General features: G+C 52.5%; 1 protein-coding gene across 1 annotated transcript in view; it reads right to left on the reverse strand.

The window, feature by feature from the left end:
• The window catches only part of gtf2h4 (general transcription factor IIH, polypeptide 4), a 109,875-nt gene that overhangs the window by 58,423 nt on the left and 29,344 nt on the right, over nt 1–22,108 (reverse strand). The window contains exons 3-5 of the mRNA XM_038815322.1: nt 18,496–18,584; nt 9,524–9,632; nt 6,765–6,833 (exon numbers count right to left, since the gene is read on the reverse strand). Of these exons, the coding sequence (XP_038671250.1) occupies nt 6,765–6,833; nt 9,524–9,632; nt 18,496–18,584 (267 nt within the window). The remainder of the gene's footprint in view (nt 1–6,764; nt 6,834–9,523; nt 9,633–18,495; nt 18,585–22,108) is intronic.

Below are 22,108 nucleotides of genomic sequence, written 5' to 3' on the forward strand. Positions count from 1 at the left end.
CAATCTCTCCCACCACCCCTACCACTGACTGTTCTCAATCTCTCCCCCACCCTGATCACGGTCTGTTCCCAATCTCCCACCACACCGATCACGGTCTGTTCCCCATCTCCGCCCACACGGATCACTGTCTGTTCTCAATCTCTCCCCTCTCCCCGATCTCTGTCTGTTCTCAATCTCCCCACACCCTGATCACTGTCTGTTCTTAATCTCTATCCCCTCTCCCCATCCTGATCACTGCCTGTTCCTAATCTCTCCCCCCACCCCGATCACTGCCTGTTCTCAATCTCTCCCCCCACCCCGATCACTCTGTTTTCAATCTCTCCCCCCCACCCCGATCATTGTCTGTTCTCAATCCCTCCCCCACCCGATCACTGTCTGTTCCAATCCTCCCCCCCCCGATCACTGTCTGTTCCCATTCTCCTCCCCACCCCGATCACTGTCTGTTCTCAATCTCTCCCCCTACCCCAATCATTGTCTGTTCTCAATCTCTCCCCCCACCCCGATCACTGTCTGTTTTAGATCTCTCCCCACCCCGATCACTGTCTGTTCTCAATCTCTCCCCCACCCCGATCACTGTCTGTTCTCAATCTCTATCCCCTCTCCCCGATCTCTGTCTGTTCTCAATCCCCCCCCACCCTGATCACTGTCTGTTCTCAATCTCTATCCCCTCTCCCCCACCCCGATCACTGTCTGTTCTCAATCTTTCCCCCACCCCGATCACTGTCTGTTCTCAATCCCTCCCCCACCCTGATCACTGTCTGTTCCCAATCTCCCCCACCCCGATCACTGTCTGTTCCCATTCTCCCCCCCACCCCGTTCACTCTGTTTTCAATCTCTCCCCCAGCCCGATCATTGTCTGTTCTCAATCCCTCCCCCACCCCGATCACTGTCTGTTCCCAATCTCCCCCACCCCGATCACTGTCTGTTCCCATTCTCCTCCCCACCCCGATCACTGTCTGTTCTCAATCTCTCCCCCCACCCCGATCACTGTCTGTTCCCAATCTCCCCCCCACCCCGATCACTGTCTGTTCTCAATCTCTATCCCCTCTCCCCCACCCCGATCACTGTCTGTTCCCAATCCCTCCCCCCCACCCCGATCACTGTCTGTTCTCAATCTCTCCCCCCACCCCAATCATTGTCTGTTCTCAATCTCTCCCCCCACCCCGATCACTGTCTGTTTTAGATCTCTCCCCCTCCCCGATCACTGTCTGTTCTTAATCTCTCCCCCACCCCGATCACTGTCTGTTCTCAATATCTCCCCCACCCCGATCACTGTCTGTTCTCAATCTCCCCCCCACCCCGATCACTGTCTGTTCTCAATCTTTATCCCCTCTCCCCCCACCCTGATTACTGTCTGTTCTCAATCTCTCCCCCCACCCCGATCTCTGTCTGTTCTAAATCGCTATCCCCTCTCCCCGATCACTGTCTGTTCTCAATCTCTCCCCCCACCCCGATCAGTCTGTTCTCAATCTCTCCCCCCACCCCGATCACTGTTTGTTCTCAATCTCTCCACCCACCCCGATCACAGTCTGTTCTCAATCTCTCCCCCACCCTTATCACTGTCTGTTCCCAATCTCCCCCCACCCCAATCACTGTCTGTTCCCAATCTCCCCCCCTCCCCGATCACTGTCTGTTCCCAACCTCCCCTCACCCCGATCAGTGTCTGTTCCCAATCTCTCCCCCCACCCCGATCACTATCTGTTCTCAATCTCTCCCCACCCCGATCACTTTCTGTTCTCAATCTCTCCTCCCACCCCGATCACTGTCTGTTCTCAATCTTTCCCCCACCCCGATCACTGTCTGTTCTCAATCACTCTCCCCACCCCGATCACTGTCTGTTCTCAATCTTTCCCCCACCCCGATCACTGTCTGTCCTCAATCTCTATCCCCTCTCCCCCACCCCGATCACGGTCTGTTCCCAATCTCTTCCCCCACCCCGATCACTGTCTGTTCTCAATCTCTCTCCCCACCCCGATCACTGTCTGTTCTCAATCTCCCCCCCCACGCCGATCTCCCCCACCCAAATCTCTGTCTGATCTCAATCTCTCCCCCCACCCCAATCATTGTCTGTTCTCAATCTCTCCCCCACCCCGATCACTGTCTGTTTTAGATCTCTCCCCCACCCCGATCACTGTCTGTTCTTAATCTCTCCCCCACCCCGATCACTGTCTGTTCTCAATCTCTCCCCCACCCCGATCACTGTCTGTTCTCAATCTCTATCCCCTCTCCCCGATCACTGTCTGTTCTCAATCTCTCCCCCCACCCCGATCGTTGTCTGTTCTGAATCTCTCCCCCCACCCCGATCACTGTCTGTTCTCAATCTCTCCCCCACCCCGATCACTGTCTGTCCTCAATCTCTATCCCCTCTCCCCCACCCCGATCACGGTCTGTTCCCAATCTCTTCCCCCACCCCGATCACTGTCTGTTCTCAATCTCCCCTCCCACGCGATCACTGTCTGTTCCCAATCACTCCCCCCACCCCGATCACTGTCTGTTCTCAATCTCTCCCCCACCCCGATCACTGTCTGTTCTCAATCTCTCCCCCACCCCGATTACTGTCTGTTCTCAATCTCTCCCCCACCCCGATCACTGTCTGTTCCCAATCTCTCCCCCACCCCGATCACTGTCTGTTCTCAATCTATCCCCCACCCCGATCACTGTCTGTTTCCAATCACTCCCCAAACCCCGATCACTGTCTGTTCCCAATCTCTCCCCCACCCCGATCACTGTCTGTTCTCAATCTCCCCCCACCCCGATCACTGTCTGTTCTCAATCTCTATCCCCTCTCCCCCACCCCGATCACTGTCTGTTCTCAATCTCTCCCCCCAATCCAATCACTGTCTGTCTCAATCTCTCCCCCTCACCCCGATCACTGTCTGTTCCCAATCTCTCCCCCACCCCGATCACTGTCTGTTCTCAATCTCTCCCCCACCCCGATCACTGTCTGTTCCCAATCACTCCCCAAACCCCGATCACTATCTGTTCTCAATCTCCCCCCCATCCCGATCACTGTCTACCCTGCACATCTTTGGGTTGTGGGGGTGAAACCCACGCAGACACAGGGAGAATGAGCAAACTCCACACGGTTAGTGACACGGGGCCGGGATCGAACCTGGATGGTCGGCGCCATATTTGATTTGATTTATTGTCACATATACCGAAGTACAGTGAAAATATGTTTCTGCGGCTGAGGAAACGTACACAGTACGTAGACAAAAGAATAGTGAACAGGCTTCCGGTGGCGGCTATGAAGGAGCAAGTCGCACATTTGGTGGCTCCCGCTCGGGTCGCACTTTTGGACCTTTCCCCCCATTTTCTACCGGACTTGAATTGTAAAACTGATGACAGAGGCAATTGTGTACTGAATTCCCACATCGGTGCATAGAGAGGAGGACTAGAAGTGCTCGTAAAGGCAGGAACAGTAAGGCAGAGAAGGTTTGGGCTGAAGCTGCAGCAGGAGATAGCATGACGGAGGACCGGACCTCTGGCTTGTCAACCCAGCGGTCAACAGAGCAGCTGATGCAAGTTATTCAGAAAGGCTTTGCTAAGCAGAAACGGGACTGCTTGGAACCGATAAAAGAGTCAATTGGGCGGCTGGAGATTAGATTGGACGCCTAAGATCAGGCGATCCAGAAGGTAGAGAAGGCGCTGGCTGAGCAGGAGGAACATCAAACTGTGGTGGAGTTGGAGGTGCTGAGAGACCAGCAGAAGAAGCTCCTGGAGAAGGTGGAGGACCTAGAGAATAGGTCCCGCCGGCAGAACCTGAGAATCGTTGGGTACCTGGAGGGGTCCGAAGGAGCGGACGCTGAGGCACACATAGCGGACATGTTTGAGAAGTTGCCTGGGATGGGGCATTCTCCCGACCCTTGGAGGTGGACAGTGTTCACAGAGCACTCGCGAGGAAGCCGAGAATGGGAGACCCCCCGACCCCCCCCCCCCCAGGGCAATGGTGGTGAGATTCCACAGGAGCGCTAAGGAGCGCATTTTACAGTGGGCCAAGCAGACACGGAGCTGTAAGTGGGACAACAGTATCCTGTGGGTCTACCAAGACCGAATGTGGAGGTGGCCAGGAGTGGGTTTTAACCAGATTTGGTCGTTCCTTTTTATGAAAAAGGTGAAGTTCAGACTGTTGTGTCCGGCCCGTCTCTGGGTCACGCACGAGGAACAGCACTTTTCTTTCGAGTCGCCTGAGGATGCGCTGGACTTCGTGAAAAGGAAAGAACTGGTGGTGGACTGAGAACTTTTGAACTTTGCTGCAACGTTCATTTTTTAAAAAAATTTGTTTTTCTGTTCTTTAAAAAAAGTTTCTCGTTTTTCATTTTGTGGAAGCTGTTTGTAATACCTTCTGTATTGATTTGGGACCAGTGGCAGAGCTGAGTGAGTTAAGGTTTTCATTTGCACTGTTGGGGGATGGAGGAGTGCTTGTTTAGATTTTGGTGTTTTTCTGTTGGACAATTGTGTGGGGATTGTTTGATGTTGAGTATGTTGTATGAGCGGCGGGAGGAGGAGAGGAGGGTGGGGAGGGAACAATAGGTGGGAGACCCCCAACTAGGCTCATCACCTGGAATGTTCGAGGGTAAAATGGGCCGGTCAAGTGGGCAGGTGTGTTCGCGCATCTTAGGGGACTGAAGGCAGACGTGGTCATGTTGCAGGAGACGCATCTTAGAGTAACTGACCAGATTAGATTGAGGAAAGGCTGGGTCAGTCAGGTCTTTCACTCGGGACTAGACTCAAAGACTAGAGGGGTCGCGATCCTGATCAGTAAGCGGGTGGTGTTTGAGGCGTGTAGAATAGTTTCGGATATGGGAGGTCGGTACATTATGGTCAGTGGGAAACTGGAGGGGGTGCAGGTGGTATTAGTAAATGTATATGCGCCAAATTGGGATGATGTGGAGTTTATAAAGAGGATGCTGGGAAAGATACCGGACCTGGACTCACACAGGTTGGTCATGGGAGGGGATTTCAACACAGTTATTGACCCTGGCTGGGACCGGTCAAGCTCGAAAACGGGCAGGGTGCCAGCAATGGCAAAGGAACTAAAAGGGTTCATGGAGCAGATGGGTGGGTGGATCCATGGAGATTTGGGCAGCCGAGGGTGAAGGAGTTCTCCTTCTACTCACACGTGCATAAAGTGTACTCCCGGATTGATTTCTTTATTTTGAGCAGAGCTTTATTGGTAGAGGTGGTGGACACGACGTACTCGGTGATCACAATCTCAGACCATGCTCCACACTGGGTTGACCTGCAGGTTCGTAAAGACAGTACCAGCGCCCGCACTGGAGGTTAGATGTGGGACGTTTGGCTGACGAAGGGGTGTGTGACCGGCTGAGGCAATGTATTCAGAACTACCTGCAGGTCAACGACACGGGGGAAATTTCAGCAGCGGTGGTCTGTGAAGCACTGAAGGCGGTGGTCAGAGGGGAGCTGATCTTGATACGGGCCCATAGGGAGAAGGTGGACAGGGCAGAGACGGACCGACTGGTAAAGGAGATACTACAGATCGATAGGAGGTATGCGGAGATGCCAGAGGCAGGGCTTTTAAGGGAACGGCGGAGGCTACAGGCGGAGTTCGGCTTGTTAACCACAGGGAGGGTGGTGGAGCAGCTGAGAAAGGTGAGGGGGCGATCTAGGAGTATGGAGAGGCCAGCAGAATGCTTGCACAGCAGCTTAGGAAGAGGGAGGCAGCCAGGGAGATAGGGAAAGTAAATGATGGAGATGGGAACCTGATTGGAGATTCAGCAGGGGTGAATAAGGCATTTAGGGATTTCTACAGTAGGCTGTATGGGTCGGAACCCCCTCCGGGGCCGGAGGGGATGAGGCACTTCTTGGGGGGGGGGGGGGGGGGCTGAATATCCCAAAGGTGGACGGGGAGCTGGTAGAAGGGCTGGGGACCCGATTGGGTTGGAAGAGATAGTGGAGGGTCTGAAGGCCATGCAGGCGGGTAAAGCCCCAGGGCCGGATGGGTACCCAGTGGAGTTCTATAAAAAGTTCTCTGGGATATTGGGACCTTTGTTGATGAGGATGTTCAATGAGGCAAGGGAAAGTGGGGTGCCACCCCCGACAGTATCACAGGCAACGTTTTTGCTGTTCCTGAAGCGGAACAAGAACCTGGAGCTGTGTGGGTCATGCAGGCCGATATCCTTGTTGAATGTGGACGCCAAACTGCTGGCCAAAATTTTGTCCTCCAGAATTGAGGATTGTGTTCCGGACGTTATTGGGGAGGACCAAACGGGGTTTGTTAAGGGTAGGCAGTTGGTGGCCAATATAAGAAGGTTGTTAACCGTGATTATGATGCCTCTCCCTCCCTCCCTCCGCCTCTCCCTCCCTCCCGCCGCCTCTCCATCCCTCCCTCTGACTCTCCATCCCTCCCTCCGACTCTCCATCCCTCCCACCGCCTCTCCCTCTCTCCCTCCCTCCGACTCTCCCTCCCTCCCTCCGACTCTCCCCCCTCCCTCCCTCCGACTCTCCCTCCCTCCCTCCCGCCGCCTCTCCATCCCTCCCTCCGCCTCTCCCTCCCTCCGACTCTCCCTCCCTCCCTCCGACTCTCCCTCCCTCCCTCCGCCTCTCCCTCCCTCCCTCCGCCTCTCCCTCCCTCTCTTTCTACTGGTCTGTCAGCCTGGATCTTTGTGCTCAAGTCCCAGAGTGGGTATTGTATCCGTAACTTTGGAAATCAGGTATAAATCTGCTGACTAAGCCATGTCTGACTCTCAAAGCTTTGATCTTAGTGATATTTGAGTGTTCTTCCAAGGTGGCCGTCCTCTTACCTTGCCCAGTGTGGAGAAGCTCAGCTGGAACACAAAGGACAGAAGCTCAACCAGGTCCATACTTCGGGACTGGAGGGAGGTGGGGGGGAGAGAGGAAAGAGAAACAGAAGTGTTAGGGTTGTTGGGCATGTTGCGAACACACTTACCTGTCACTCTGACTCCCTCAGGTTCTGGACTCTCTACAGGAGATTTCCCACGGCTGCTGTTATTCACAAACACTGACAGACATCTAGAATCAGCGGGACCCCGGGGTGCATCACATCCCTCCGCCAATCCTTGCACTCATCCTGTCCTGACCATGCTCAGCTGAGCAGGAACCTTGGCTGAATTCTCCCCTCCCTATTCCAAGGGGGCCAAGCCCAATTGTGAAGAAACAATTGCATTTACGTAGCAGCCTCAGGATGTCCCAGGGCACTTTCCACCCAACAAAGCAGTTGCTCTGAACTTTACAAAATAATTCATTCATTGGAGTGTCGCTGGCTGGCTTTGGACACTGGTTGAAATCCCACCTCGGCAGCTGGTGGAACCCAAATTCAAGTTGTTAAAAACCTGGAATTGGAAAGCAGTCTCAGGAACAGTGAGCTTGGAACTACCATGGACTGTCGCAAAGACCCATCTGGTTTTCTAATTTCTATATCCCCTGAAGGGAGGGAAATCTTCCGTCCTTACCTGGTCTGACCTACATGTGACTCCTGATTATAGAATCCCTGCAGTGCAGAAGGAGGCGACCCTAAGAAAGGACTCACTATCTAGGCTCATGCTCCCATTCTATTCCCGTAACCCCATCTAATCTTTGGACACTACGGGGCAATTTAGCATGGCCAATCCACCTGCACATATTTAGCCTGTGGAAGGAAACAGGAGCACCTGGAGGAAACCCACGCAGCCACAGGGGAGAAAGTACAAACTCCACACAGTCACCTGAGGTTAGAATGGAACCTGGATTCCTGGCACTATAAGGCAAGCATGGCTAACCAGCGTGCCACCCCGATCCACAGCAATCTGCGCTGGCTCTTAATGACCGAGCAAGCAACGGACTTAGTTCAAGGGGCAATTAGGGACGAGCAACAAATGCTGGCCCAGCTAGTGACCCATGAAAGAATAATAAAAAATACCATGGCAGACACTGAAGAATAAGACAGTCAGACAGGTTGAAAACAAGCAATAAAGTGGGGTGACGGGTGGGGACTAAAAGAAGTTGTACGACGCTTCTCACGAGTATCAGGTGTCTCAATGTGCTTTACGACCAATGAAGTACTTCTGGAAGAGGAGGAAACAGCAGCAAACAAACTGCCCCAAACGCTTCTATGGTTTTCTAATCTGAAGTTGATAGAATCATAGAATTTACAGTGCAGAAGGAGGCCATTCGGCCCATCGAGTCTGCACCAGCCCTTGGAAAGAGCACCCTACCCAAGGTCCACACCTCCACCCTACCTCCATGACCCAGTAACCCCACCCAACACGAAGGGCACGTTAGCATGAGCAATCCACCTAACCTGCACATCTTTGGCCTGTGGGAGGAAACCGGAGCACCCGGAGGAAACCCACGCAGACACGGGGAGAACGTGCAGACTCCGCACAGACAGTGACCCAAGCTGGGAATCGAACCTGGGACCCTGGTGCTGTGAAGCAATTGTGCTATCCACTGTGCTACCGTGCTGTCCCATTCTGAAAACTACCAGGCGACGGAGCAGGTGCTGGAAAATGGGCTGCTAGTTTCTGTTCTCTCTTCATTGAGACGGCACAGACACAATGGAAAAGCCTCCTTCTGCACTGTACCCTCTGCACGGTTCTTGAAACAACAATGTGATCAAGAATAGATCATTTTTGCATTTTGTGAAGTTGACTGAGGGGGTAAATGATGGTCAGGACACCGGGTTGCCGGGGGTGGGGGGGGTAACACAGCTAGCCAAAGCAGACAGACGGGATCCCGGATTATATCCCTTCATCTGAGAGATGGCGGGCGGAATTCTCCGCTCCTGGGAAAAATCGGGAGGGCTGTCGTGAACTCGGCCGAGTTTCGCGGCAGCCTCGGAGGCTGCTCCTCACCCCCTATTCTCCCCTCTCGGCGGGGCTAGGAGCGTAGCTCCGTAACTCTCGGCTGTGGGGGCGTCGCACCAAGAATTAAGCGTTCGGCGCGCCTAATGACATCAGCCACGCATGCGCAGGTTGGCTGGCTCCAACCCACGCATGCGCGGCTGACTACATGACGCTGACGGCACGAACCCGCACATGTGCGGTTGCCGTCTTTCCCCTCAGCCGCCTCGCAAGACGTGGCGGCTTGATCTTGCGGGGCGGCAGAGGGGAAATAGTGCGTCCGATTTGGGCACCGATCGCGGGCCTGTCCCCTCCTGAGCACAGTCGTGGTGCTCTTGCCCCAAACGGCTCCCTAGAAGCCCCAAACGGGCATCTGGCGCCCGTTTCACAACGGCAGCGACCAGGTGTGTTTGCCGCCGTCGTGAAACGGTCGTGAACGGCCGGACGTTCGGCCCATCGGGGTCGGAGAATCGCTTCTTCCGAGCCGGAGGGGGGGGGTAATCGCGGGTGGGCGTGAAAAATGTCGGGGGGCCCCTCCCACAATTCTCCCACGCCACGTGGGGAGCAGAGAATTCTGCCCCCTCTCACTGACAGTGCAGCACCTCCCCCCACCACCTTTCCACGCTCAAGTCCTGTTGTGGGATTTGAACCTGGAGCCTTGGCGATTCAGTGGCTGACGCGGTTACAAGATGGAAGGTCCTGCTTCCCTCTGACAGCCTTACCTCAGCGGTGTGCAGGTACTGCAGCATGAAGTACCAGAGCTGGGAGGAGGTGTCCAGCAGCAGAAACTGAAAGCCGGCCGACGTGATGCACGGAGCCTCCGATCCTTCACTGCGACAGAAAGAGAACATGAACAAACGCTGTGCAGAGGCCATCAGAATCAGTCAGACCCGTTATTCCGCAGGCACAAAATTATAATCATAATCTTTATTAGTGTCACAAGTAGGCTTACATTAACACTGCAATGCAGTTACTGTGAAAATCCCCTAGTAACCACACTCCAGTGCCTGTTCGGGTACACTGAGGGTAAATTCAGAATGCCCCAATTCACCTAACAAGCGCATCTTTTGGGAGGAAACCCACGCAGACACGGGGAGATCGTGCAGAATCCACACACACAGTGACCCAAGCCGGGAATCAGTCCTTCAGGTCCCAGAGTTAGACCAGCAACAGTGCTAACCATTGTGCTACTGTGTCACCTTAAATTAATTCCCCTCCAGTTCAATTCACCTAACAGCACGTCTTTCGGGACTTGTGGGAGGATACCGGAGCACCCGGAGGAAACCCACGCAGACACGGGGAGAACGTGCAGACTCCGCACAGACAGTGACCCAGCGGGGAATCGAACCTGGGACCTCGGCGCCATGAGGTAGCAGTGCTAACCACTGTGCCACCGTGCTGCCCAGGTCCTGGGAGTGTTTGATGGGGACAGTGTAGAGGGAGCTTTACTCTGTATCTAACCCTGTGCGGTACCTGTCCTGGGAGTGTTTGATGGGGACAATGTAGAGGGAGCTTTACCCTCTATCTAACCCCGTGCTGTACCTGTCCTGGGAGTGTTTGATGGGGACAATGTAGAGGGAGCTTTACCCTCTATCTAACCCCGTGCTGTACCTGTCCTGGGAGTGTTTGATGGGGACAGTGTAGAGGGAGCTTTACTCTGTATCTAACCCCGTGCTGTACCTGTCCTGGGAGTGTTTGATGGAGACAGTGTAGAGGGAGCTTTACTCTGTATCTAACCCCGTGCTGTACCTGTCCTGGGAGTGTTTGATGGGGACAGTGTAGAGGGAGCTTTACTCTGTATCTAACCCCGTGCTGTACCTGTCCTGGGAGTATTTGATGGAGACAGTACAGAGGGAGCGATACTCTAACTAATTTGTATACTGTTACAAATAACAGATCAGCCTTCCTATCTCTAGTCAGTTCCCTTTTCCAATACCTTAAAAATGACGCAGAAAACTAAACACGGTATCAGCTGTTGAATCCCGAGTGAGATTCCCAACGGTCATGACTTGTACCTGGCCAGTTTGGCTGGACAGATGTGTGCAATGGGCATTCGCACACCGCAACAGGATTTGGAGAGGACGCGGCGATGGGTTCAGCTGCTTTTTGTCAGGGCTGATAATTAATATTCCTCTTCTCCTGTGCTTCACTCTCTATCCATCTGCCAAGGTTGTTAACTGGCTTCACAAGGTTGCTGAGCACACTACCATTTTTGTATCAGCTCCCATCTGGTGTTCTATGAACAGGACGGCACTGTCACTGCATCATTTCACACATTTATTTTAATTCTTCCTATTATCTCACTAAGTTAATATCTAGGACACTCTTTCTTTGGTCTAATAGGAGTGCACTTTTCAATTGTCAAATCAGGGTTTGGGTCAGTGCATAAGATATTGGGCGGGATTCTCCGCCGCCGGCATTCTCCGCCGCCGGCATTCTCCGCCGCCGGCATTCTCCGCCGTCGGGATTGTCCGTTGTCGGGGTTCTCCGCTGCCGGGGTTCTCCGCTGTCGGGATTGTCCGTTGTCGGGGTTTTCCGCTGTCGGGGTTCTCCGCTGTCGGGGTTCTCCGCTGCCGGGGTTCTCCGCTGCCGGGGTTCTCCGCTGTCGGGGTTCTCCGCTGCCGGGGTTCTCCGCTGCCGGGATTCTCCGCTGCCGGGATTCTCCGCTGCCGGGATTCTCCGCTGCCGGGATTCTCCGCTGTCGGGATTCTCCGCTGCCGGGATTCTCCGCTGCCGGGATTCTCCGCTGTCGGGATTCTCCGCTGTCGGGATTCTCCGCTGTCGGGATTCTTCGCTGCCGGGATTCTCTGTTGCCGGGATTCTCCGCTGTCGGGGTTCTCCGTTGTCGGAATTCTCCGCTCTCCGCTGTCGAATTCTCCGCTGTCGGGATTCTCCGCTGTCGGATTCGCCGTTGTCGGAATTCTCCGCTCTCCGCTGTCGGGATACTCCGTTGTCGGAATTCTCCGCTCTCCACTGTCGGGATACTCCGTTGTCGGGATTCTCCGCTGTCGGGATTCTCCGCTGTCGGGATTCTCTGTTGTCGGAATTCTCCGCTGTCGGGATACTCCGTTGTCGGGATTCTCCACTGTCGGGATTCTCCGCTGCCGGGATTCTCCGCTGCCGGGATTCTCCGCTGTCGGGATTCTCCGCTGTCGGATTCTCCGCTGTCGGGATTCTCCGTTGTCGGAATTCTCCGCTCTCCGCTGTCGGGATACTCCGTTGTCGGAATTCTCCGCTCTCCGCTGCTGGGGTTCTCCGCTGTCGGATTCTCCGCTGTCGGGATTGTCCGTTGTCGGGATTCTCCGCTGCCGGGATTGTCCGCTTTCGGATTGTCCGCTGCCGGGGTTCTCCGTTGTCGGGATTCTCCGCTGCGGGGATTCTCCGCTGTCGGGATTGTCCGCTGTCGGGATTCTCCGCTGTCGGGATATGATTCTCCGCTGCCGGGATTCTCCGCTTTCGGGATACTCCGCTGCGGGGATTCTCCGCTGTCGGGATTGTCCGCTGTCGGGATTGTCCGCTGTCGGGATTGTCCGCTGTCGGGATATGATTCTCCGCTGTCGGATTGTCCGCTGTCGGGATTCTCCGCTGTCGGGATATGATTCTCCGCTGTCGGATTCTCCGCTGTCGGGATTCTCTGCTGTCGGGATATGATTCTCCGCTGCCGGGATTCTCCGCTTTTGGGATACTCCGTTGTCGGGATTCTCCGCTGTCGGATTCTCCGCTGTCGGGATTCTCCGCTGTCGGGATTCTCCGCTGTCGGGATTCTCCGTTGTCGGAATTCTCCGCCCTCCGATGTCGGGATGCTCCGCTGTCGGGATTCTCCGCTGTCGGGATTCTCCGCTGTCGGGATTCTCCGCTGCCGGGATTCTCCGCTGCCGCGGCAGCGCACCCACGCTTGTGAATTTCCAGACGGCGCAGGGCTGCCCACAACGGGAACCCCCATTGGCCGGCCGGCGGGAAGGAGAATCCCGCTACCGGTGGGGGCGCACCGCACCAGAGTACTGGTATAGAGACGGAGAATCCCGCCCACTATCTATCCCCATGGGACTGGGTGGGACAGTGGGTCAGACACTGTCCTTTCCCCCTCTGGGACTGGGTGGGTCAGTGGGTCAGACACTGTCCTTTCCCCCTCTGGGACTGGGTGGGACAGTGGGTCAGACACTGTCCGTTCCCCCTCTGGGACTGGGTGGGTCAGTGGGTCAGACACTGTCCTTTCCCCCTCTGGGACTGGGTGGGACAGTGGGTCAGATACTGTCCTTTCCCCCTCTGGCACTGGGTGGGACAGTGGGTCAGACACTGTCCTTCCCCCTCTGGGACTGGGTGGGACAGTGGGTCAGACACTGTCCTTTCCCCCTCTGGGACTGGGTGGGGCAGTGGGTCAGACACTGTCCATTCCCCCTCTGCGACTGGGTGGGACAGTGGGTCAGACACTGTCCTTTCCCCCTCTGCGACTGGGTGGGACAGTTAGGTTGGAGCACCAGTTGGATGCACTTAAGAGCATCCAAATGGCGAAAAGCCTCACAGACAAGAGTTATAGAGACGTGGTCACATCCAAGGTGTAGGTAGACCGATGGGTGACCGCTAGAAAGGACATGAAGTCAGTGCAGGAATTCCCCAAGGTTGTTCCCCTCTCTAGCAAGTATACTATTTTTGATGCTGTGATGTGGAGATGCCGGCGTTGGACTGGGGTGGGCACAGAAAGAAGTCTCACAACACCAGGTTAAAGTCCAACAGGTTCATTTGAAATCACTAGCTTTCGGAGCTTTCACGTGATGAAGGAGCAGTGCTCCAAAAGCTTGTGATTTTAAATAAACCTGTTGGACTTTAACCTGGTGTTGAGAGACATTTTGGATACTGTTAGGGGGGAAATGGCTTATCGGGGGAAAACAACAGCAGCGGCCAGAGCAGTAGCACCACGGCTGGCTCTGTTGTTCAACAGGGGGGAGACAAAGCGCAGAAGAGCAATAATCATGGGGGACTCCATAGTAAGGGGCACAGAGGTGCTTCTGTGGTCGTGAGAAAGACTCCAGGGTGATGTATTGCCACCCTGGTGCCAGGGTCTGGGACATCACTAAACGGCTGCAGGGCACCCTGAAGGGGGAGGGTGATATGGCAGAGGTCATGGCACATGTTAGTACCAATGACACAGGAAGAAAGAGGGATGAAATGAAAAAATGAAATGAAAATCGCTTATTGTCACAAGTAGGCTTCAAATGAAGATTCTGTGAAAAACCCCTAGTCGCCACATTCCGGCGCCTGTTCGGGGAGGCTGGTACGGGAATTGAACCGTGCTGCTGGCATGCCTGGGTCTGCTTTCAAAGCCAGCGATTTAGCCCAGTGTGCTAAACCAGCCCCTATGAGGTCTAGCATCAAGAATTCAGGGAGTTAGGCAATAGACTAAAGAGCAGGACCTCTCAGGTTGTAATCGCTGGATTACTCCCAATGCCACGAGCTGGTGAGTACAGGGATAGGAGAATAGCACAGATGAATGAGTGGCTTAAGAGTTGGTGCAGGAGGGAAGGTTTTAGATTTCTGCCATTGGGACCGTTTTGGGTGGGAAGGTGGGACGTACAAGTGGGACGGTCTCCAGCTATTCACGACGCCCTATGCTGCTCGTTTGGCTTCATTCCGGAATGTAACCAATCTCTATTTGTTGATGTACCACTGTCAATGTACTCTGTCAATTATTTTTTTTTGTCTACTATGTACGTACTGTGTACGTTCCCTTGGCCACAGAACAATACTTTTCACTGTACTTCGGTACATGTGACAATAAATATCAATCAATCAATTTAAATCAGAACAGGATTAACATCCTTGCTGGTGGGTTTGTTCGTGCTGTTGGGAAGAGTTTAAATAGTTTGGCAGGGGGCGGGGACGCAGACTGATAGCAGAACAGGGACACTGTATAACATAGAAAAGCAATCAGGTCAGAGGGAATACAGTGGAAGTAAGTTTCAAGGGAGTAAGACAAGGCTGGATGGCCTCTACCTTAATGTCAGGAGTATTAATGGTAAGATCGATGAGCTAAGGGCGATGATTGACACGTGTAATAATTACATAATTAATCAACAGAGACATGATTGAGTGAGGGGCGGGATTGGCAGCTCAACATTCTGGGACATAGAATCTTCAGGCAAGACAGAGGAGGGGGTAAAAGAAGAGGAGGCATTACACTATTAGTTAAGGAGGCAGTTACTGAAGTAAGGCGAGATGATATCTTGGAAGGGGCATAATGAAGCCTTTGTGGGTAGAGCTTAGGATGAAAAAGGAGGGCGGCACGGTGGCTAGCATTGCTGCCTCACGGCGCTGAGGTCCCAGGTTCGATCCCGGCCCTGGGTCGCTGTCTGTGTGGAGTTTGCACATTCTCCCCGTGTCTGCGTGGGTCTCACCCCCACAACCCAAAGATGTGGAGGGTAGGTGGATTGGCCACGCTAAATTGTCCCTCAATTGGGAAGAAATAATTGGGCACTCGAAATTTGTTTCAAAAAAAGGAATGAAAAAGGGACATCTACATTGCCAGGTGTTTATTATAGACTCCCAGATAGTCAGCGGGAAATTGAGGAGCAAATATGTGCACAGTTTGCGCAAGTGTAAAAATAATAAGAATTATATTAGATGATTTCAACTTTCCCATAATTAATTGGGATAGTCTATATGTTAAGGGCCTAGATGGAGTAGAGTTCTTAAAATGTACACAGGAGAATCTTTTAGCTCAATATGTAGAGGATCCAACAAGGGAGTGTTGCAGTACTGGACCTAATTCCCTTACCAGCCTCCCCAAACAGGCGCCAGAATGTGGCGACTAGGGGCTTTTCACAGTAACTTCATTTGAAGCCTACTTGTGACAATAAGCGATTTTCATTTCATTTCATTTCAATTCTGGGGAATGAAGTGGTTGGTGTGTTGGTGGGGAGCATTTTAGTAATAGCGACCATAACATGGTACAATTTAAGTTTGTTCCTGACAAAGAAATAGATAAGTTGCAAAAAAAGTTTTGGATTGGGGGGAAGAGGAGATTTTAACAAAATAAAGCAGGATCTGGCCAAGGTAGACTGGAAAGAGTTACTTGTGGGGAAATCTACAGAAGAGCAGTGGGAAGCGTTCAAAGATTAAATGGGGCGGGTACAGGCCCAATATGTTCCCTCTAGGGTAATAGGAAGGTGTAACAAACCCAGAGAACCCCGGATGACCAGAGACATTCTGGATTCAATGAGAAGGAAAAGCGAGGCGTTTAACAAGTATAAGGGGAGCAAGACTGCAGAAGCATTAGTGTGTACAGAAAGTGTAGGATGGAGCTTAAGAAAGCAATTAGGAGAGCAAAGAGGGGATATGAGAAAGCTCTGGCTAGTAAAAGTAGGGAAAATACCAAGATATTCTGTAAGTATATTAATGGGAATAGAATAACCAGGGAAAAACATTAGGGACCAAGGGGGAAATCTGTGGGTGGGGCCAGAGGACATTGGGAGGGTGTTGAACGAATATTTCATATCTGTCTTCACCCAAGAGAGGGAGGAGGTAGCTGTAGAACTCGGGGAGAGAGATCGCGAGGTTCTTGAGCAAATTGTCAAAGGGTGCGACAAGATATTGGAGGTGTTGGCGGTGCCAGAGAACTGGAGCACAGCTCATGTGGTCCCACTATTTAAGAAAGGTTGTAGAGACAAGCCAGAGAATTACAGACCATTGAGTCTCACGTCAGTGGTTGGGAAACTACTGGAGAAGAGTCTGAAGGAGAGAATCGATCTCCACTTGGGGAGGCAAAGTTTGATCAGGTATAGTCAGCAAGGATAGTCAGCATGGCTTTGTCAGAGGGAGGACATGCCTAACAAATTTGATTGATGTTTTTGAGCATGTAACCAAGTGTGTAGATGAGGGTAGTGCAGTTGATGTAGTTTACATGGATTTCAGCAAAGTCTTTGACAAGGTCTCACATGGGAAACTTATTAAGGAGGCAAATGCGCACAGGATACAGGGGGGATTTGATAAGGTGGATTCATAATTGTAGGAGACAGAGGGTGATGATAGGCGACTGCTTTAGTGACTGGAAGCCAGTGTCCAGTTGTGCACCACAGGAATCTGTGCTGCGCCCCCTATTGTTTGTCATTTATATAAACAACATAGATGACTATGTGGGGGGTAGGATCAGTAAGTTTGTGGATGACACAAAGATTGGCCGGGTGAGTAACAGTGAGGTGAGGTGTCTCGGGTTATCGCAATATATAGACGGGATGGTCAAACGGGCAGAAAAGTGGAAGATAGAATTTAACCCTGAAAAGTGTGAGGTGACACACTTTGGAAGGAGTAATTTGACAAGGAAGTATTCAATGAATGGCCTGACACTGGGAAATTCCAAGGGACAGAGACCTTGGAGTGTTTGTCCAGAGATCTCTGAAGGCAGAAGGGCAGGTATAGGGTGGTGAAAAAGGGCATATGGGACACTTGCCTTTATCTCGGGGTATAGATTACAAAAGCAGGGAGGTCATGATGGAGCTGTAGAGAACTTTGGTGTTCTGGAGTGTGTGCAATTCTGGTCGCCACATTATAGGAGGGATGTAATTGCATTGGAGGGGGTGCAGAGGAGATTCACCAGAATGTGATGGAGCATTTTAATTATGAAGAGAGGTTGTATAGGCTTGGGTTGTTTTCTCTGGAGCAGGGAAGACTGAGGGGTGACCTGATTGAAGGTGTAGAAGATTATGAGGGGCATGGACAGGGTGGATAGGGAGTAGCTGTTGCCCTTAGTTGAAGGGTCAGTTATGAGGGGACTCAAGTTCAAGATGAGGGCTGGGAGATTTGAGGAAAATATTTTTTACCCAGAGACTGGTGATGGTCTGGAATGTACGGCCTGGGAGGGTGGTAGAGGCGGGCTGCCTCACATCCTTTAAATGTACCTGGGAGAGTACTTGGCTCGTCATAACATTCAAGGCCAAGTGCTGGCAGACGGGATTAGGTGGGCAGGTCAGGGCCTTTCATGCGTCGGTGCAGACTCGATGGGCCGAAGGGCCTCTTCTGCACTGTTTATTCTGTGACTATGTGACTGGGTGGGACTGCAAGTCAGATACTATCCTTTCCCCCCCTCTGCGACTGGGTGGGACAGCGGGTCAGACATTGTTGCTCCCCTATCCGACAGTGCCGGCGGACACCGCATGCTCACTTTCCAGGGACACCCACCCGTGAACACAGCTGTGGCAGAGGGGCAGATACTCGGAATGGACCCCCTCAACCACCGGCTGCCTGCACCTAGGGTCGCAGTGTGTGTGTGCGCAGCCGCTTTTACCCCGTTAGGATGCTCAACGGGACATCAGGCCGCATTCTGTAAACCTGCCGCGATGCCAAGTAACTTTCCAGATGGAGCTGGGCTGAGAGGTGCCAGGAAACCTAAACTTCACGGTGTTGTCTTCACTTGTTCATCAAGGGAACCCGAGCAAGCGAGCAGCTATCAATCAGCTCGGGAAGCATCCTGCTTTTTCCTGACTTTCTCTGTTACGATATTTGACCAACGCTTGCACTGCTGCAGGGCCAGAGAGATGGGAACACCCTTGTTTGATGACTCGCCCCCACTGGGACATCAGCCCATTTTAGCCCAGCTAGCGAGTAGGTGCTCCGATTGGGCCAGGTGTCTGGCCTGTGGGAGGAGGTCTCAGAGCCGGAAGGGTCGCTGAACGTAGCCCGCCAGCCGACAGCAATGACTTACCTCTTCATCAGACCAGCTTGAATGAGGAGCTGAGCCAGGTCCTGACTAACTGCTGCGCTGGGAGAGCCCACCATGAAATGGAGAAGCACCTGCAACGAGAGAACGGTCAACAACTGCTGAAAGGCCAAAGATAGGGGTCAGGTTACTGCTGTCTGCCGCCACCACCATCCCTGCGCCACCCTCCCCAACCCAGACACTCACTCGCCTCTCCAAAACCCCCACATTGCCTTTCTGAGCCTCCCCACCCCCATCCCTGCACAGCCAGAGGAACGACTTAGAGTCACGGCATTCCCATCCAAGTCCACCTCACCCACTGGCCCGTCGCAGTCAGAGCTTCCCGTTTTATTGTGGAATACTGACTCGGAACCTGAGAAGGAACCGGAGACAAAAACCAACGGTTTTCGACTGATGAAGCTCACTGCTTGCACAGAGCCACTCTAACCCGTTCACTGATTCTAGCCCGAACCCCTTCCGCCGAGCCTGTACGATCCACCCAGCGTCACCGACATTGTCTGTGACTGAAAAGAGAGACACGGTGCTGAAACTTTTCGCATTGTACTGGCCAGGACAACGGCAAGAATGTCAAATTTCAAACTATCAGAACTTATACGACAGGAGACAAAGGTGCTGATTTGTCGGCATGTCAACTTTGATTGGCAGAGCTTTTGCCGTGGAGAAAGATAATCCAAAAAAATAGTCGCAAGGCTTCAACACTTTCCTCTTGTCTGCAGGGGACGGGTCCTTGTGTATGAATTCATGTCACTTCTAGCAAGCGTAAGTGAACTACGTTACGGGCTCGCCTGATCACCTTAAATTTCCAACATTGCAGCAGGGTTTCACTTCAAAAGCTGTTTGGTGGCTGCAAAGCAGGTTCAGGCACCCCGACGCGTGCAAAATGCTGTATCATGTCCAGTTCTTTCTACCGTGCCCCCTACCTCACCCAATTAACCTAATTTCTGTGCTCCCGGCCTCTTGAGTAATCTGAATTTTAATTGCTCCGCTGATATTTTCTCATCCCCATTCTCCTGCCTTCTCCCCATAACCCTGATCCCCTTTTTTTTTAAATTTAGAGTACCCAATTAATTTTTTCCAATTAAGGGGCAATTTAGAACATAGAACGATACAGCGTAGTACAGGCCCTTCGGCCCACAATGTTGCACCGACATGGGAAGTCAAAAACTAAAGGCCATCTAACCTACACTATGCCCTTATCATCCATATGCTTATCCAATAAACTTTTAAATGCCCTCAATGTTGGCGAGTTCACTACTGTTGCAGGTAGGGCATTCCACGGCCTCACCACTCTTTGCGTAAAAAACCCACCTCTGACCTCTGTCCTATATCTATTACCCCTCAATTTAAGGCTATGTCCCCTCATGCTAGCCACCTCCATCCGCGGGAGAAGGCTCTCACTGTCCACCCTATCTAACCCTCTGATCATTTTGTATGCCTCTATTAAGTCACCTCTTAACCTTCTTCTCTCTAACGAAAACAACCTCAAGTCCATCAGCCTTTCCTCATAAGATTTTCCCTCCATACCAGGCAACATCCTGGTAAATCTCCTCTGCACCCGTTCCAAAGCTTCCACGTCCTTCCTATAATGAGGCGACCAGAACTGTACGCAATACTCCAAATGCGGCCGTACCAGAGTTTTGTACAACTGCAACATGACCTCATGGCTCCGGAACTCAATCCCCCTACCAATAAAGGCCAACACACAATAGGCCTTCTTCACAACCCTATCAACTTGGATGGCAACTTTCAGGGATCTATGTACATGGACACCGAGATCCCTCTGCTCATCCACACTACCAAGAATTTTACCATTAGCCAAATATTCCACATGCCTGTTATTCTTTCCAAAGTGAATCACCTCACACTTCTCCACATTAAACTCCATTTGCCACCTCTCAGCCCAGCTCTGCAGCTTATCTATGTCCCTCTGTAACCTGCACCATCCTTCCACACTGTCTACAACTCCACCAACTTTAGTGTCGTCTGCAAATTTACTCACCCAACCTTCTGTGCCCTCCTCTAGGTCATTTATAAAAATGAGAAACAGCAACGGCCCCAGAACAGATCCTTGTGGTACGCCACTCGTAACTGAACTCCATTCTGAACATTTGCCATCAACCACCACCCTCTGTCTTCTTCCAACTAGCGTGGCCAATTCACCTACTCCGCACATCTTTTGGGTTGTGGGGGGTGAAACCCACGCAAACACGGGGAGAATGTGCAAACTCCACACGGTCAGTGACCCAGAGCCGGGATCGAACCTGGGACCTCAGCGTCGTGCGGCAACAGGGCTAACCCACTGCGCCCGATCCCCTTTTTAACCTATCTATCTGTGTCTCAGTGATTTGGCCTCCACAGCCTTCTGGGGTAATGAGTTCCACAGATTCACCACCCTCTGGCTGAAGAAATTCCTCCTCATCTCAGTTTGAAAGGATCGTCCCTTCAGTCTGAGGCGCTGCCCTCAGGTTCTAGTTTCTCCTACTGGTGGGAACAGCCTCTCCACGTCCACTCTATCCAGGCCTCTCAGAATTCTGCAAGTTTCAATGAGATCCCTCCTCATCCTTCTAAACTCCATCGAGTACAGACCCAGAGTCCTCAACCGCTCCTCATATGACAAGTCCATCCCTAATTGACCTCGGGTGGGGGGGGGTTTGGCCCGTTCATTTCAGAGGGGCAATTAAGAGTCGACCATGTTGCTGTGGGAGTCTGTAGGAGGCCAGGCCGGGTACGGATGGCAGATTTCTCACTTGGAGAGTGTGTTCGTGAGCCAGATGAGGGTTTTACAAAAATCAACAACGGCTCCATTCTCACCATTACTGAGCCTAGCTTTGTACGGCACAATTATTGATCAAATCAAAAATCCCACCAGGGTGGGGCTTGAACACTTGTTCCTCTGGTTCATTAGTGTGGGTCAACAGTTCGAGTTAACCCCTCAAGACGGCAAAACTGAGGCTGTGCCTGAATGCTCCGGTGAGTGTTAAAGAGCCCCCTGTACGAAGGCGAGCCCACAGTTCTCCCAGTTTGCCCTCCCACACCGAGTATCAGAAAACCCTTCAGCTGCAGCACTTAGTGATCGCTTGCTGCGCAAGGTGGCTGTTTGCAGCCTGTGTGAAGCGCTTTGAATAACTTCAAAGCGGAATCTAATGTTACATAAATACAAATGCTGTCAAGAAACCGCACACCATTCATTAAGTCAAGGTCACTTTGAGAGCGGCTGTTTTAATGGAGTGAGAAATGGAGGGCACGGGGGGGGGGGGGGGGGGTTGTGTGTGTGTGTGTGTGTGTGTGTGAATGGGTTGTGTGATCGATATGGCATTCCTGCCCGGCACAGGCTCGAAGGGGCTTAATGGCCTCCTGGACATGGGGTCAGAGTTCTGGGCACACCCCGCCGAAGTCGGGGCTCAATACCCAGCGCAATATTTAAATTGCGGCCTCCTCAATGATTGTGCGTAGATTTAGAATGGCCCTCTCACATCTCCAGTTACAGCACATGGAAGCGGCCAAAACGCTGCCCTCGTTGCGACTTCCGGGCATTTGAATGTGCCAAGGCTTTCGCTCCCCGTATTTTAGAAGTCACAATGTTAGTGATTCTCCTTCA

Source organism: Scyliorhinus canicula, chromosome 13, assembly GCF_902713615.1.
Source record: "Scyliorhinus canicula chromosome 13, sScyCan1.1, whole genome shotgun sequence".
Taxonomy (NCBI): domain Eukaryota; kingdom Metazoa; phylum Chordata; class Chondrichthyes; order Carcharhiniformes; family Scyliorhinidae; genus Scyliorhinus; species Scyliorhinus canicula.